The sequence below is a fragment of the Ursus maritimus genome, unplaced genomic scaffold, assembly GCF_017311325.1.
Source record: "Ursus maritimus isolate PB19 unplaced genomic scaffold, ASM1731132v1 scaffold_6, whole genome shotgun sequence".
NCBI lineage: Eukaryota > Metazoa > Chordata > Mammalia > Carnivora > Ursidae > Ursus > Ursus maritimus.
The window spans coordinates 38,668,275-38,685,299 of NW_024426774.1; the positions used below are offsets into that span (position 1 = coordinate 38,668,275).

General features: G+C 52.9%; 1 protein-coding gene across 4 annotated transcripts; it reads left to right on the top strand.

Moving 5' to 3' along the window:
- The first annotated feature begins 2,432 nt into the window (after positions 1 to 2,432).
- Positions 2,433 to 15,525, top strand: CAPG (capping actin protein, gelsolin like). Of its 4 annotated transcripts, none has more exons than XM_040623249.1 (10): positions 2,433 to 2,514; positions 9,278 to 9,313; positions 9,495 to 9,667; positions 9,758 to 9,912; positions 10,098 to 10,265; positions 11,492 to 11,641; positions 11,987 to 12,079; positions 12,516 to 12,648; positions 14,452 to 14,540; positions 15,350 to 15,525. In XM_040623249.1, exons 2-10 carry the CDS (start codon positions 9,291 to 9,293, stop codon positions 15,413 to 15,415), a joined length of 1,050 nt encoding a protein of 349 aa, XP_040479183.1. In that variant the 5' UTR covers positions 2,433 to 2,514; positions 9,278 to 9,290; the 3' UTR covers positions 15,416 to 15,525. The 4 variants fall into 4 exon arrangements, with proteins under 4 accessions (XP_040479183.1, XP_040479182.1, XP_008698288.1 ...); XM_040623248.1 differs by having other exon boundaries at positions 2,452 to 2,578; XM_008700066.2 differs by having other exon boundaries at positions 2,486 to 2,691.
- Positions 15,526 to 17,025: the final 1,500 nt, after the last annotated feature.

Below are 17,025 nucleotides of genomic sequence, written 5' to 3' on the forward strand. Positions count from 1 at the left end.
GTTCCCGCCTCAATTCTAGGTCCCCGTGGGCGTCCCGGCTCCCGGGCAGGGACGGGGCGGCTCAGCAGCGCCCCCTGCCGGCTCAGGCTGCCCGGGCCCCACCCTCTGACTGCCCTGGGCGTGGGGGGCAGCGGAGGCCGCGGCAGGCAGGCAGCGCTCTGGGTCTGACCGCCCGACGCCCGGCTCCCCTTTAGGGGTCGGAGGGGCTCAGCCGGCCCGGGGCGCCTCCTCGGGGCGCTCGCTCCCCCTCTCCTCTTTGGGGCACACCCACTTGCCTAATCGTGTCTTCCCGCTTCCCTAAAGGAGGGACCTTCCCTTACGGAGGGGCGGGAGAGGGCGGATCCTCGCTGAAGAAATGCTTCATTTTACTCCATCTGTGACAAACTGAGCGTTCCTAACGGGGAGCCGGGAGGGAGTGGGAAAATGTGAGTCCGGTGGAAAAAAAACCAAAAAAACAAAAAAAAACAAAAAACAAAAAACAAAAAACAAAAAACAAACAAAAAAAACCACACAAAAAACCAAGTTTTAGAATCTGGTTACCAGATAACGTCTTTGCGCGTACTGAGCGCTAAAGCGCTTGGGATTCCCAGTCTGAGTGACCTGCTCTTTTGTTTCGCTGTTAATTCGCAAACCTCTTTATTTTTGTGGTGATGGGGCCACGTTTCCCCAAGTGAGGCTCAGATGTGGAGAACAGTGACTCCCATTCATCCTGTATCCTCGGTAATGCACAGAGTCACCCCAGTTATGCACCAGGGCAGCCTAGAGTCGGTAAACCTTACTAGGGTGGACGTAAGGGGTGGGGGGACAAGAGGCGGTGAAGTGTGGTGTAACTTTCCAATCCCCTGCCAGCTACACCGGGCTCACGGTTGGAGGAGGCAGGAGCATTACTTCCTGAGGTGCCCGGCACATGTACTGGGGTCCCTTAGTAAATTCTCTTTGTTGGGAAGAGAATTAAGTCTAGGTTTATTGAGCATCTATTTGCAAATTAATTTTATAATCTCATGTAATCTTTGCCTTTATCTTTCTGCCCATTTTACAGATTGGGCATGGTGAGGCGCCAGATTAAGCTTAGCGAGTAAGTAGTCACTATTCAACTCTTTCTGCTCTGCCAGGTGATGTGCCCAGGCTCTGGTTTTTGTGGGGACAAGGCTCTTGCTGGTATGACAGCCCAGATGACCCTGTTTTTAAGGCCAGCAGTTTGACCATGGAGATACTCAGAATGCCCACTAGTCTGCATTCTCCGAAGAGAATTTACCATCTTGCTGTGGTCCAGAAATTTTAACACATGTATTGATTTAGTTCTACTGCCCAAATTGCTGCCTCCTGCGTGGGGCCTTGACCCTGAAGGCTGAGCCTTATCTTTAATTAGCCTGTTGACCAGCCCTGGGCCAGGGCAGGCCTGTGTCCAGAACAGGCAGGCCAGAGTCCTGCGCAGAGGAGCCGCAGGTGTGGCTTGCTTTCTTCTGGAGCACAGACTCTGCATCCGTCTGCATGGATTCAGAAAGAAATGGAAGCTTCCCTTACACTGCCCCTGCCTCCCATTCCCGTGTGACCTTTGTCTGGTTGCACAGGACCGTGGGCCAGCCACTTGTGCTCTCAAGGCCTCAGCATCCTCCTCTAGAAAGTGTCCAAGCAAGTTGGCCAGACTAGCTCTAGGGTCCTATGATGTGACGAAGGCAAGATGGCCCCTGGGTTGAGCCAGAACCACTCCTCTTTTTTTTCTTTTCTTTTTTTTTTTTTTAAGTAGGCTCTACACCCATGTGGGGCTCAAACTCACAGCCCCAAGATCATGAGTCACATGCTCTACCCACTGAGCCAGGCAGGTGCCCCGAACAACCCTTCCTTTTATTGCTGTCCCTCAGAGCGCCCAGTGCCAAGACTGTGTGTCAATAAACATCTGGTGAACAAGAAGATGACCCAGGGTAGACTCCAGAGGCATTTGGAATGCAGGACAAAGCAAAGAATGTTTTCCAGACCCCAGACACTCCCTCATTAGTGAGCTTAAAAAATAAATAAATAAATAAATAAAATGTATGCATTCAGGGCAAGGAGAAAGACAAGTCTGGGGGGAGGAGGAAAAAGTCACAGCAGAGGCAGTGACCCCACCCAGGAAATATGACTAACCCAGCTGAGGCCGGTGCTGGTGAGTGTGGTAGCTTTCGTGGGGCTGTCCTCGCACGTCCCAGACTCAGAGGCGACCCTGGCCCACAGCCGGCTGAGGCCACTATGGGGAGGCCCCGAGCCGGGGTGGACCTCAGCCCCCAGCCGGCGGCATCCACTGCTGGCCCCCAGGGCTCGCCCTCCTCCACCGAGGCTGGCCGGCCCCTCAGCACTGTCCCCAGAGCGGGAAGGGACCAGGCTCCGCAGGGGCGGGGCGGGGGCGAGGGCGGAGCCGGGCGGGGCAGGTGGGCGGGGCATCCCGCGCCGGGACGTAGGGAAGTGAGAAGCTGGGTGGGGTGAGCTGGGAGGAAGAATCTGAAAAGCAGAAGTGCGAGGAAGGAGAGCTGCGGAGAGGTGAAAGTGGCAGGGTGGCTGAGGGAGAGTCGGGACTTCTGGCTGGGACCCTCTAACGCGGCAGGTGAGGGCTGGCTGCCAGGGTCTGGAAACAGAGACTCACATTTCTGGAAGCCGTTTTGTCCGGGACCGGTGTCCCCCAGCCCGCTGTCCTGGCAGCTTTGTGCCAGGGTCCAGGTACATTTATGGTCTGTCTGGAGCCCCACAGCTGCCCCGGAGGGTACCCAGGATACTGACGAGCCACTCCTGGGTCAGGCGTGTCCTGGCTGGCGGGAGAGGTGGTGCGGACCTCCTGACAGATTTGAGGATGCCCGTCCCTAAGACTGGACTGGCGAGATTGTACACGGGTGGGCTGCAGTGGCTGGGGGAGGGAGCAGAGCATTTGGGTTCAAACTGTAGCACAGCCCATTATTTTGCAGATCCAACAAGATCTCAGCTGAGGGTCTGGTCCTGGGCCTGGGGTAAGAGAAGGGGAGGAGGAGGGAGGGAGAGGTGGAGGAGGGATAGGGTAGGAGCCCCACTTGGTGTCAGGGGAAAGAGTACTAGCCAGAGAGTCCCCAGGGGAGGCCTCCGGACACCCCCCGCCCTGGAATGCCCATGTCCCAGGCTGGGAGGACCTGCTGTCATAGTGTTGACGCTCCCCCCTCCACCCTTTCTTGAGGAGAGAGGTAGGGGCTGTTTAATTTCACAACTAGGGGCAAATGGACTGTGAGGTGAAGGGACCTGTAGGGATCAATAGAGTGAGTGTCTGAGGGCAGAGACAGCACTGGAGGAGGGTGAGAGCAGTTGTTCTGACAGTTTTAAAGCACTGTCTTAACAGTAGGCATCACAGCGACACCTGCCCCTGCCCCCAGGTCCCACAGGGCGTACTCAAAGGCAGGTTCCTTCTGAAGCCCCAGCAGTTCAAGGGCCAGGCCAGCCAGGCGTGCGTCCTCCCCCACCCCGGGTCCCAGGACGGTCTCACTGGATTCCCCAGCCTCTCCTTTCTGCCTCCGGGGCAGCTACAACCTGTCCCAGCCTGTGAGATCCCACGCTCTCTCTCCGGCTCCCGCTGCTCTAGGAATAGCAGCCACACAAGTCCTGTGTATCCCACGCACCCTCTGAGGTCCTGCAGGGTTCCCGGCACAGGGCGGAAAAGTTTTCCCTTCTTCCCTTCTAGGTTCTTTGGCTGGTCTATTAAATTGATATAAGACAGATTAACAGGAGAAAACCAGGAAGTTTAATAACGTATATACCTCCTGTATACTTGGGAGAGACCCAGGAAAACTCCCTGAAATGGTCGAAGCCATCACCTTAAATACCATCTTATGCTAAAGAAAAAAGATATTGGGGGTCAGTTAGGGGAGGTTACCAGGAAGAGCTAGTGAACAAGAGTAAGATTGTTACAAAGATTTCAGTGGCTGCTTTGCACTTTGATAAGTTGCTGCAGTCATCCCCCCTCCCTTCCTGATGCAGTGGGGAGACACCCTTATGGAGGGAGAATTCCCCTATAAGTGTAAATGTCTCTTACAAAGGGTAACTTCTACTTGGATTTCAGAATGTCACCTGTGTCTGCTGCTTCTTAAAAATAGCCAGTTTAAAATAATCAACATGCCAAAGAGGCTTATTTTGGGGTGGTATATTTTGCTCCCCTTCAGGTTCCATCTAGGTCCAGAGAGGCAAAATACAGTCCCCGGCAAAAGGCCTTTATAGTCTAGTAGGGGAGGTGGGCAGATCCATAACTCAGCACACTCTGGCAGAGTGGGAAGAAGCAGACTTTAATGTAAGAGATATGTATGGAAGAGGCTGTCTTGTGAGATGGTGAGTTCCCCATCACTGGAAGTGTTCAAGAGGAGGATGGTGAGGGATGCTGCAGAAGGGATTACTGCACTGTGCGCGCACAGGCATGCGTTGGGAGGTGGAGGCGGAGGTGGAGCAGGATGAGATAAGTATTTAGGCTCCTTCTAAGGCTGACATCTGTGATTCTGTGACATTCCCCACCTAGGGGAAGTTTGCCTGTGGCCCCACTGGGTGTGATGGCTCCCTGTTGCTCTGCCTCCTCCAGTTAGACCATGACCCATGGGTTGTTCTTTCTCGTTTCTGTGCCCTACCATCACTCTGCCCAGTGCCAAGCTCCCAATGTAGACTTTGTACGGAATTGCATAGAGCCTGTCGTGGGCTGCTGGAGGGATGCAGGAGTGTCAGGCAAGTCTGGGGCTCTGGCTGAGACATGAAGCTGTCAGGTCATCCGAATAGACAACCTGCAAGTAGAGACTGAAGCTCCCGAGTGAGAGGGCTGGGAGCACTCCCAGAAAGCGCTGAGGCTACCGAATGTCCTGGCAGGCTCCTTGGACAGCTGGGGTTTGGTATGGGTCTGGAGGGTGATGGGGCTTTACTGGACTTGGGGGGGGGGCGGCATACACAGAGAGAAAGCTCCAGCTGCTGTGGGCTTGGGCAGAGCGGCTGGAAGGGAGAGGTGTCAGGTAGCCCCTGGGGCACAGCCTGGAGCAGAAGGCCAAGGGGTAGAGATCTGATGGGACAGCAGGGGTTTCCACCCCGACCTGAGCTTTAGGGTCACCTGGGACTTCGCACACATGCTACCCGGGCTCTACCCCCAGAAACTCTGATTTTAACTGTTCTGGTGTGTGGTCTGGACATTGGGATTTTTTTGAGCTTGATAATTCTAACGTACAGGCAGGTGTGAGATGCTGTTCTGGATAGTTAAGGGGCAGAAGAGAATCACCTGGAACATACGCTCAAAATGCAGATGCACAGGCCCCACTCCACGCCTGTGTAATAAAAATCTCCAGGCCTGGGCCCGGGCCATCTGTGTTTTTATAAGATCCCAAGCTAATTTTAACAGGCAGCCAGGATGATGAAGAAGCAGGTGGCCACAACCCTTTCCTCAAAAACTTGCGCTGCCAGCTTCTGAGTTAGTACTCAGGCCAGAGCCCGCAGATCAGGAACACAGAAGGAAAAATAGTAAAGCTAACAATTGACCCTCTTGTTCGCACCATCTCTCCCCCCTGGTTTGGGCGTGGGACAGCCGCCCCACCATTTCAGACCTGAGTCACAGGCTGAGCAGCCTGTGGCGAGGGATGTGGGCAAGCATGTGACCTTCTGTGGAATGGAGGAACATTAAAGGTTCCCTCCCCCAAACTTCCCCCTCACTGCCTCCTGCTTTGGGAAAGAGCGGTTTCAAAAAATGCCTTCAGCTCTGTTGTGAGTTAGGAATGGAAAAGAAGTCATGATTCCCGTGGTAGTTGACATTTATTACCACTGCTTCTTTTTTCCCCTCCATTTTCTACTCAGACCCTACACCCTCTGCTCTCCTGTCCATCTCCTAAAGATGTCTCTTCCCCCTTCCTGCTTCCCCAGGTCCCAAGAAGCTCCCCATGGTGCCCGTTTGCCTCTTCACCCTGAAATTCCCCAGGCCCTTACCCTGCATCACAGAGGCTCACCTTACAAAAATGTTGTTCACCTGCACAGCATGAATTGTGTTACAGTGCTTGCTAGTGTGGGCTGTGCATTTTAAGAAAAAAAAAAAAAAAAGGAAAGAAACTGTGTAGTAATTGGAACATAGAAAAGAGATGGTGAGTGAAGCTGTAGCTACTGCATTTGCTGAATTTTTTAAAAAAATAATATATATTTTAAAAATACTTGCCTTTACCATTTTCCCCCGAGTAACTTGTCCAAAAAAGGTTGCTGTCACTGACCTATAGAATAACATAACATTTGAGGTGCGGGGGAGGAAAAATTTCCTCAGCCCCTCAAGGTCCTTCTGGTTGGACTTAGAATCAAATTGACAGGAGATAGACTAACAGGATAAAATTAAACTTAATAGCATACGTATGGGGAATCTATACAGACAGGGAAATTCCAAAGATAGTGAAGCAATAAGACTCTTAATAGGAGCTAAGGAGAGGGGTAGGGTCTGAGGATCCAAAGGGGAGAAAGACTATCAGCAGGAACATGAGAGGGGATGCCTGGAAAACAAAGGTTGCCCCATTATGTAGGTAAGTTTCTTAGGCAAAGAGGAATCTGGTAAGAGCTCTCTTCCTAATATAAGCAGGCAGTTAAGGGGGAGGTAAACCATTCAGTAAACCTTTTACTGAATCAGTTGGGTTTTGATTGCTTTTATTTTATTTTATTTTAAGATTTTATTTATTTATTCGACAGAGAGACAGCCAGCGAGAGAGGGAACACAAGCAGGGGGAGTGGGAGAGGAAGAAGCAGGCTCCTAGCGGAGGAGCCTGATGTGGGGCTCGATCCCAGAACGCCGGGATCACGCCCTGAGCCGAAGGCAGACGCTTAACCGCTGTGCCACCCAGGCGCCCCTTGATTGCTTTTAAATCAAAATAATGTTCATACCAAAGTAGTTTCTCTCGGGGTGGCCTGTGGTTGTCCCCTGTGGAGGCATTTGAGGAAAGCTGGCCTGGCAGTGATTGCTCATGCCTGGGAATCAAGAGTTTAGAATTAGAGGAACACTACATCGAAAACTAATGATGTACTGCATGGTGACTAACATAACACAATAAAAAAAAAAAAGAGTTTAGAATTAGGGAAGGCACTAAGTATAATGTTGGCTCTAGGGATTCTGTGTTTCCGTTTGTTTTTGGTAGGTGCCTTTTATTAGTTTGAGGAAGTTCCCTTCTATTGCTAGTTTGCTGAAAGTTTTGTTTTGTTTTGTCAGGAACAGACGTAGAATTTTAGTAAATGCCTTTTCTGCATCTGTTGAGATGGTTATAGATGTATACACACACTCATATATTGTCAATGCAATATATATACTTGATGTAAAATGAACTAACCTTTTGTAATCTCTAAAAGAAGGAAAGAGAGTTTTATTTGAGCCCAAGTTAGGACAGTTCCCCGGGAACCATGGTCTTCACAGGGAAGAATGTGCTCCAGCGAATGGACAGTTTTACAGGGTTATATCCTTTTCTACATCTTGCAAAAGCTCAAGAGATTATAGATTAGCATATAGGTAGGAATCATGAGTTTTAATGTCAAGAAATGCAGGAAGTAGGAGCCTTGGTCGGTATCTTATGGACAAGATGGTTTCCTTCAGGCTACTCATGTACAAGGCATGTGTACAATGTATGTTTGGTGGGACATAAATCAGGCCTTTGGTTTAAACAAAGTTTATGTACAGTCATGCTGACTTAGAAAGAAATTTAAAATGGCTTCCTTTTAGAGAGGTTTTTTTCCATATGTATATAATTTATTAATAAGGTGGATTACATTGATTGATTTTTAGATGTTAAACTAACTTTGCATTCTTGGGATAAACACCATCTAGTCATGGTGTTTTATCCTTTTTATATTATGGAATTCCATATGCTAAAATTTCGGTAATATTTTTTGTGTCTATGTTCATGAGGAATATTGGTCTAATTTTCTTTTTTTTAAGATTTTTAAAATTAATTAATTTATTTATTAATTTAAGAGAACAAGAGAGGACGAGCATGGGGGAGAGGGGCAAAGGGAGAGAGAGAGAGAGAGAGAGAGAGAGAGAGAGAGAATCCTAAGCAGACTCCTGAGCTGAGCCAAAATCAAGAGTCAGACATTCAACTGACTGAGCCACCCAGGTGTACCCTAGTTTTCTTTTCTATAATATATTTATCTGGTTTGTTATATCAGGATAATGCTGATGGCATAGAATGAATTGGGAAGTGTTCTCTCTTATTTTCTGGAAAAGTTTGCATAGAATTGGTACGTTTTCCTTAAAGTTTTGGTAGAATGCATGATGACTTGGGGGTCGCCTGGGTGGCTCAGTCAGTTGAGTGTCCAACTCCTGATTTCAGTTCAGGTTGTGATCTCAGGGTCCTGGGATTGAGCCCCAGGTGGGGCTCCCTGCTCAGCGGGGAGTCTACTTCTCCCTTTCCCTCTATCTCAAATAAATAAATAAATAAATAATCTAAGAAAAGAAAAGAAAAAAAGAATGTACCATGACTCGGAAGTGGAGGGGGAGGGTTAAGTACATATTTAGTTTCTTTAATAGATACTAGAATTATTCAGGTAGCCTATTTTTTCTTGATTGAACTTTCATACTTTGTATCCTTCAAGGAATTTGCCCATTTTGTATATGTTGTTGAATATATTGGCATACGTTTTTGTAGTATTCTCTTTATCCTTCTAATATTTGAGAATCTGTAGTGAATCATCTCTCTTATTTCTGAATTGGAAATTTGTGTCTCTTCTTTTTCCTCATCAGTTTGTCTAAAGGGTCATCAGTTTTATTGATTTTTTTTCAAAAACCAGCTTCATTGATTTTCTCTCTGCACATATATTTTTATTTCTATTGATTTCTGCTCTTATTTTTATTATTTCTTTTCTCCTGATTATTTTGGGTTTAATTTGCTTTTCCTTTTCCGGTGTTTTTATGGTGGTAACTTAAGTTATTGATTTTCGACTTTTCTAATATAAGCAGTTATTGCTTAAAGAGCTGTATGTCAGTCAGCCTCGTGTAAGGACCAGAGTTAGGGGTCTGGAAGCAGAAGAGAGGTATGGCTGAGAGGTCACAGCAAGAGAAAGCCATTGGCCCAGGAGTCTGAAACCTAGTTTTCACTAGCCACTCACAAGCTTTGTGGCTTTGGACTTAGAATTTCTAAGCCTCGGTTTCTTTGCCTGCATAATGGAGCCAGGGTAATCTCCCCTTGGGCTCTTGGAGATGAAATAGTTAAGGAATATGATAGCATTTGACCCCTGGAACGGCCTCCCCAGACCAATGTGAAGGGTGGTTGTCATAACATTTGTAATCATAATGGCTTCTTCTTTCTAGAACCGGAAGCAGCATGTACACAAGTCTCCCCCAGAGGTAGGCTGAGTACCCCACCCCTTTCATCCCTCCCCTTCTTCACCCCCAAGGGCTGCCCTCCTCACAGCTTCCCTCATCCCCACACCACAGTCCTCCGGCCGCCTCGGTCCTCCCAGGTGTCTGCTTGGGTCCTCTGCTCACGGGCCCTGGCCACCACCGCCACCCCTCTTCCCTCCCGCAGTGGCTCTCCGTTCCCCGCCTCGGTGCAGGATCCCGGCCTGCACGTATGGCGGGTGGAGAAACTGAAGCCAGTGCCGGTAGCACGGGAGAACCAGGGCATCTTCTTCTCGGGGGACTCCTACCTCGTGCTGCACAACGGTCCGGAAGAGCTCTCCCACCTGCACCTGTGGATAGGTAGGGGGCTGGGAGGAGCTGGGGGCGTGGCCCCCGGGAGCGCGGGCTGGGCGGGTCTCACCGGCCTTGCCCTGCCCCTCCCCGCCGCAGGCCAGCAGTCCTCCCGGGATGAGCAGGGGGCCTGCGCTGTGCTGGCCGTGCATCTCAACACCCTGCTTGGGGAGCGGCCCGTGCAGCACCGGGAGGTGCAGGGCAATGAGTCCGACCTCTTCATGAGCTACTTCCCACGTGGCCTCAAGTACCAGGTCAGAGCGCACCTCCCAGCACCTTACCCCGTGGCTTTTCTCGGAGCCAGCTCTCACCCTGCACAAGGCCCAGGCGCCCTCAGGCCTGGGTCCTCCCTGCCTTTCTGCCCATCCCCCACCGGGACCCGGTGTGGAGGGCCACAGGCCTCCTGTCAGCCCCCTGAGGTTGGCCGTCTGGGCTGCAGGAAGGTGGAGTGGAGTCAGCATTTCACAAGACCTCCCCAGGGGCCGCTCCAGCTGCCATCAAGAAACTGTACCAGGTGAAGGGGAAGAAGAACATCCGGGCCACTGAGCGGGCGCTGAGCTGGGACAGCTTCAACACCGGGGACTGCTTCATCCTGGACCTGGGCCAGGTGAGCAGGCAGGGCGGGGCTGAGCACCGTGTTGGCACCTGTCTTTTAAGGGGCCAGGGAACGGGCGAGAAGCTGCTCCAGCCGTTAGGAAAACATCTTAGGTCCAAAAAGACAGAAAGCCCCTCTGCCTTCCAGCCACTGTCTCTAACACTGCAGCGACTCTCTCCTTCCTTGGAGCCTTTGTAGCTCTGAGTTAGCGGCTGGCCAGACCTTTCGTTCATTTGTCCGCTCAGCCAGTCACTCAGTGAGTCTCTCATGCCTACTTTGAGCCAGCTCGGGGACCACAAATGGCTTGCTCTGGGGAGGCAGCCCACACAGGCCTGTCCCCTACCGTAAATGTGATGAGGACTCTGAGAGGCAGGGGCATGTGCTGAGGGGGCTTGGGGCCGGGGGGCTTCCTCTAGCGGGCACTGAAGCCACTGTCCCAGGAAGGTGCCATCTGACTAGACCTTCACCGAGGGGAAATGCCTTTCCAGGTGAAGGGACAGGTGAGCTGAGGCTGAGGCACTGAGGGAGAAGAGGTGCAGACATGCATGCTGACAGCAGGGAGGGGACTAGCTTGACAGGGACCCTGGGTGGGGACAGGAGCAGTGGGAGCGAAAATTATTGCTGAGACCTAGGTCCTGAGACTGCTGGAGGAGCCTGGGCTGCGTCTTGTGCTGAAGGTTCGAGGCAGGAAGCCAACCCAGGGACAGTGGGGAGGGGGGCTGAGCAGCAGTGAGCTGGAGGCAGGTGACCTGCACAGCAGGGTGCAGAGAGCGGTGTGAGATACGGGGCTCAGGATGGCATTCACCCATTCACTCTCTCATTCATTCATTCATTCATTCATACATTCATTCATTCATTCATTCATTCCATATTTACTATGTGCCTAAGTGAGTGCCAGTCTCTGTTGTAGTACTGGGCACGCGGCTGTGAACAAAGCAAAGCAAAGCAAGATAAAACAAAACAAAAAACAAAACAGAACACTCGTGCCCTGATGAAGCTTACTTTCTAGTCGGGGGAGATAGATTACAGACAAGATAAAGACCTTTACATATTTGCAGGTGAGACTTGTGGAGAAACAGAAAGCAGGAGGGGCACGGGGCTGGCCAGAGAAACCTCTTTGCAAAGATGTTGTCTTAGATGGTCTTGCCTCCGGGGGCAGTTCTTCAGAACCCCCCCCCACACACACACACAGTCAACAGGCTGGATGCAGGATGCTGAGCCTCCCCACTTCCCTCCAGAACATCTTTGCCTGGTGTGGTGGAAAGTCCAACATCCTGGAGCGCAACAAGGCGCGGGACCTGGCCCTGGCCATCCGGGACAGTGAGCGGCAGGGCAAGGCCCAGGTGGAGATCGTCACGGATGGGGAGGAGCCTGCCGAGATGATCCAGGTTGGGGGATGTTGGGGTGCGCAGCTGGGAGAAGCTGGGGGGATGAACGTGGTCAGTAGAGGGTGGAGGGTATGGGTGAGTGGCCTGGGGTACTGCTTAGGGCTGTGGCTAGCTCACAGGGTGCCCTCGTGTGATTCAGGGGAAAGCGCCCCTCTGGGCGGATGGACCAGCGGCCTGGCAGGTGGACTGGGCTGGACCCAGCCCTCACTCACCTCTGCTGGGTGCCCTTGTGCAGGACACTGTTTGCCTCCCCCAGACGTGGTAGCCTTGGGAGTGATGGGTTGGGAAGGTCTGGGGCAGGTGCCCAGGAATCCCTGGAAACCCGGTCTGCCCTGGTCCCTGTAGGTCCTGGGCCCCAAGCCTGCTCTGAAGGAGGGCAACCCCGAGGAAGACCTCACAGCTGACCGGACAAACGCCCAGGCCGCGGCTCTGTATAAGGTGGGTACTCTGGGCCCGGGCAGGGGTGCTGAAGGGAGAGGAGAAAGCCTGGGGAAGGCTGTGTCAGGCAGCAGGATGCTTTATCCAGGGCTGGGAGCGAGGGTTGGGAAATGGAGGGATGTCCGGCCCTCCTGAGGAGATAAATACTTCACTTCCAGCCCATTCTTGGAGAAGGAGGTGTGAAGCCAATGCTGAGCTTTACTTTTTTGGATTCTTTGTATTCGTTTGTAATTTGGAATCCACTTAATTTCCAAATGGATGCAGGGCCTTGGCATTGCAGAGACTGAGGGTGGAGTGAGGGGCGGGGTGCCCAGTCTCTCTGCTCCTTGGGCTGGGGCCGTGAGTGGGGACCATGGGAGCCATGGCCTAGGGGTGGAGGTTAGGTCTGTGTGTTGGGGGCAGGGGGCGGGATCTGGCACTGTTCATCATCCCCCAGGTCTCCGATGCCACCGGACAGATGAACCTGACCAAGGTGGCGGACTCCAGTCCCTTTGCCCTTGAGCTGCTTCTGTCCGATGACTGCTTCGTGCTGGACAATGGGCTCTGTGGCAAGATCTACATCTGGAAGGGTACGTGTGGCTTCTCCATTCTAGCCGGAGGCCCCTGCCGCTGCTCCAACCAGGGCGCGCTTCCCACTGGGGGGCTCAGCCTGCCTGATTGCTTTCAGAAACAGCCTCAGGGAGCCGCTGAGCCCTTTCTTTTTGCTGTTCCCACCCTCTAAATTCCAGGCAAGGGTTCAGAAACTTCAGTAAGCCTTAGAGGGCCTGTTAGAACGGATGGCTGGACCCCGCCCCCCAACCACCACCCAAGAATTTGCATATCTAAGTGGTTCCCAGGCCTTGCTGCAGGTCCAGGGTCACATTTTGAGGACTGCTGTCCTAGAGCACCCCTAGGCCTTCAGGGCTGCTGGGACCCCAGTCTTGCATTCTGCCTAGGGGTGTGACAAGAGAAATGTTAGGTAAATGAAATCTCACTTGGTGCCCTGGGTAATGAACTAGTAGAACTTGTTTTTCCAAGAAATTGTATTGGCTGGAGATAGAAACACTGTTGTGTATAAGTTTGTCCGCTTGGTTTAACTCCAGAAAATGTTGAAGCAAAGCTTTGAGTCTCTGACCCTGGGAACCTCCTTGCTTCTCCATGCTTGTCTTTTCTCGAGCACGTCTTACCTCCCTGACCAAGATTATAACCTTCCTGAAAGCAGGAACCATATCATCTCTGGTGTCGTGAGGAAATAGCCTTTGTTCAGTAAATATTTATGGGGGCAACCAAAGCCAAGATAAACCCACAGCCCTAGCCTGGTCAGGAAGATGGGGAGGGGTTAGGCACTCTCAGGGTAGCTCCTACTGGCCAATGGCTCAGGGAAGGGCCAGAGTGGCAAGGAACATGGCAGCTTTCTCTGACGTGGATGGGGTACGGTTGGAGATTGGGCCCTGGGGCTGCCTTTCCCCTCCTGCCACAGGGTACCTTTCCCATGGAACCGGTTCTGAGCTTGAGGGGTTCCCAGATGTCCATGGAAGGGAATTAAACCCCAAGCAAAGAACTGAACCGTTTTAGAAAGAGAAACCAGAGAAGAAAAAAGCACAGGAAAATTGGGAGCCAGGAAGAGAAGTATCTTGGCTTAAGCTGGAGCACATCTTGCCCCAAAGGTCCCACAGGAGGGAACGGATAACTGCATGGTCTTCCTTTGCTCTTAGGCCGATGTCGGCTGACATTATGGGAGTAAGACTATTATAAATCACACCCTTTTGTCCTGTTTAGTTTTACACAAAAGGCTTGATACTTGTTGATACTTGTCAACAGCATGGTTGGCAGACTCCAGCGGTGAGGTGTCCCCGGGTGGGGCTCTCTATTTCGAGTCTCATGCCATGGGGAACACAAATTCTGACTATCCATGGGGCCGTGGTCCGAGCAGAAGGTTTTGATTAGAGCAGGCAGAAAGAACAGTTTTCATCCCATGGAGCTGCCGGGTTGGGAGAAGTCTCTAGTGACTGACTTCACACCTCCAAAGAGCTCCTTAGCATCTTAGTACCTCCTGGTCCATTTCTTTTAAAAGTCGCCAGCTATTCTACGGAACCCCCCCCCCCTTCAGTTTCCTTGAGAAAATGGGATGTGGGCTAGAGAGGGTCCCTGCTCTTTAAAAAAAAAATCCCGGGGCGCCTGGGTGGCACAGCAGTTAAGCGTCTGCCTTCGGCTCAGGGCGTGATCCCGGCGTTATGGGATCGAGTCCCACATCAGGCTCCTCCGCTATGAGCCTGCTTCTTCCTCTCCCACTCCCCCTGCTTGTGTTCCCTCTCTCGCTGGCTGTCTCTATCTCTGTCAAATAAATAAATAAAATCTTTAAAAAAAAAAAAATCCCCTCCCAATTGATCCAGGACGAAAAGCTAACGAGAAGGAGCGGGAGGCAGCTCTCCAAGTGGCTGAGGACTTCATCTCCCGCATGCGATATGCCCCCAATACTCAGGTGAGGAGACGCCTGGGGCCCCACCTCCTCCTGGGGCTCCTCCTGTGGCCTCTTCCCTGCAGACTGGACAAAAAGGGCGGGAAATCCTCAGGCCCAGTCAAGAACGGTCAGGCCTCCGTACCGGCCCCCTCCAGCGGGAAAGCCCATTTTAATCCTTTAACATTTAAAAGTATATGGTGTTTTCTTTTCTTTTAAAGATTTATTTGAGAGAGAGAGAGAGAGAGAAAGAGAGAGCTCAAACTCAAGCATGAGATGGGGGAGGGGCAGAGGGAGAAGGAGAGAAGCAGGCTCTGTGCTCAGCGCAGGGTTGAGTCTCACCACCCTGAGATCATGACCCTGGAGATCGTGACCCTGAGATCATGACCGGAGCCAAAGCCAAGAGTCGGATGCTCAACGGACCGAGCCACCCGGGCGCCCCAAATGTATATGGTGTTTTCTAAGAGGACGCTGGGCAGCCCAGAGCCTGGCGTGGGCAGCTGGTGTAACTCCTCTGGGCCCTTGTCCCCAGCTCGTCCTGTCCCCGTTGCCCCAGTGCAGCGACTCCATGAGTCATTCTAGGGGATCTGATAAGGCTCGTGGATGACTGGTGCGTCTCCTGAACTGTGCACCCACGTGCTTGAAGCCATCTGTTTTCGCAGCCCGTGTCCCATCTCTTGTCTTATTTCTTGGCCAGGCGCATACCTGGCCTGGATCCCATGTGGACCCAGGCCTGGCACCCAGCACCCTCCTCTGAGGCTCTGCTCCGGCCCTGCCTGGTGGAGGCGGAGGTGGACACTCTGGGCTAGACTTCTCCCCCGTTCTCCCTGCAGGTGGAGATTCTGCCCCAGGGCCGCGAGAGCCCCATCTTCAAGCAATTCTTCAAGGACTGGAAATGAGGGTGGGCGCCTCCCTGACCCCCGCCTGCCCACTTTCTCCTCCTCTGGCTGCCTGGTCAGTGCGGAGGTGCCCCTGAGGCTGTTCAATAAAGGAGACGAGGCCTTTCCCAGCTCCCAGCTCTCTGCCCTCCTTTCCCAGCTCTCTGCCCTCACCCCTGCCCTGAGCTCATCGTCACTCCCCTGCCAGCCACCAGGACTTATCCACGCCCTGCGGCAGAGAGGGCCTAGTGGCCACCCGCTGCCCCGCCCAGGGGCCGGAGCAGACTCAGCCCGGAGCTCCTAGAGGGCTGGCTGCGACTGCTGGGAACCAGGTGGGGAGGAGGCTTGGCACCAGGCCTCGGCTTTGCTTGCAGCCGGGGGTTCAGTTCACTCACACATCCCCAGCGGGGACAAGGTTGGGGCAGCAGGCTCAGGACGCCTTGCTGTTTGAGCCAGGATTTCCTCAGCTGCCTTGGAAGCCGCCGTGAGGCGGCTCCTGAGCCACACGCTTGCTGACCAAGAGGACAACTGCTTGCCGCAGCACACAAGTCGGGCTTGTCATCACACGGCCGCATTGCGTCATGTTAGGCCCATGAGCGCGGGGCCACTGTAGGGCCGGGGAAAGCCCCAGACTAGTGTGGAGAGTCGGAGTCTGGTTCGGATGTTACCCTGCCTCTGTGTCGTCCTGGGCAAGTTGCTTTTCCTTGTCTAGGCCTTAGTTCATTCTCTCGTATCACGGGGTGGTGGCCTGACTATCAGGGAGGGTTGAGAGCCGAACAGGAGAATGGAGTAGCCCAGAGTGCTCCCACCCGGGAGGGCATGATCCGGGGGCAGGAACAAGGCTGGGTAAGTCCAGACTGGAGTTCGGGAGGCCAGGCCGAGCTGTGGCTGCCCTGACCCACTCCTACCCCTGGGCCCCAAAGGCTATGTGGTTTCTGAGCTCTGATCAGCTGGATTCTTCCATCCCCAACAAATTCTAACCAATCCATCTCGCTTTCGTGCAAAGCAGCTCCTCTGCGTACGCCCCCGTCTTCTCTGCGGAGCTGCGCGGTGGTCCACCCGACGGCCCACCCAGACGGCCGTGCCAGGGGTGCTTTGCAGAGGAGAGCGAGGAAGGGGGGCACCAGGTCCATGGTTCTGACTTTTTTAGGGCTGTGAAGCATTTTACATCTCTCGTGGAAGGCCTAGGTGGGCCCTTCCTAAGAAAAATGTACAGGTTAAGATGTTTGCATCTACTTTCAAAGGGTCTCCAACCCCCTTCCCCAAGAGAACGACAGCTTAATCCCTGGACTGCGTTGTTGCTAATGTCCCAAGGTCTGAAGCTGAGCACTCTGGAGGCATTACACGGGGAGTGGCTTGGTTAGAAAGGGCTCTTGCAGAGGCCACTGGCCTCCCCTCCAGCTAGAAGCCCACAGGGACTGGTCCCAGGCCGTGGTGCAGGCTGGGCAGTCACTGCCAGGTCTGCGGAGTTAGCCTTCTGGTCTGAGAGCAAGTGGAAGGAATCTGCAGCAGAAGAGCTACGGAACTGACACTCTGAAGTGGAGGCTGAGCTGTGGCCTTTCTGCATCCCAGCCCCACCAAGCCCAGGAAGCTCTTGGCCACCCCTGCAGGCCCACTAAGCACCCCGACTG

Bases quoted from the DNA above. Each gene is read 5' to 3' on its own strand.
- CAPG (XM_040623249.1), top strand. From the start codon at position 9,291: ATGTACACAAGTCTCCCCCAGAG. The intron at 9,314-9,494 runs GTAGGCTGAGTA...TCCCTCCCGCAG, and splicing joins TACACAAGTCTCCCCCAGAG to TGGCTCTCCGTTCCCCGCCT. The intron at 14,541-15,349 runs GTGAGGAGACGC...TTCTCCCTGCAG, and splicing joins GATATGCCCCCAATACTCAG to GTGGAGATTCTGCCCCAGGG.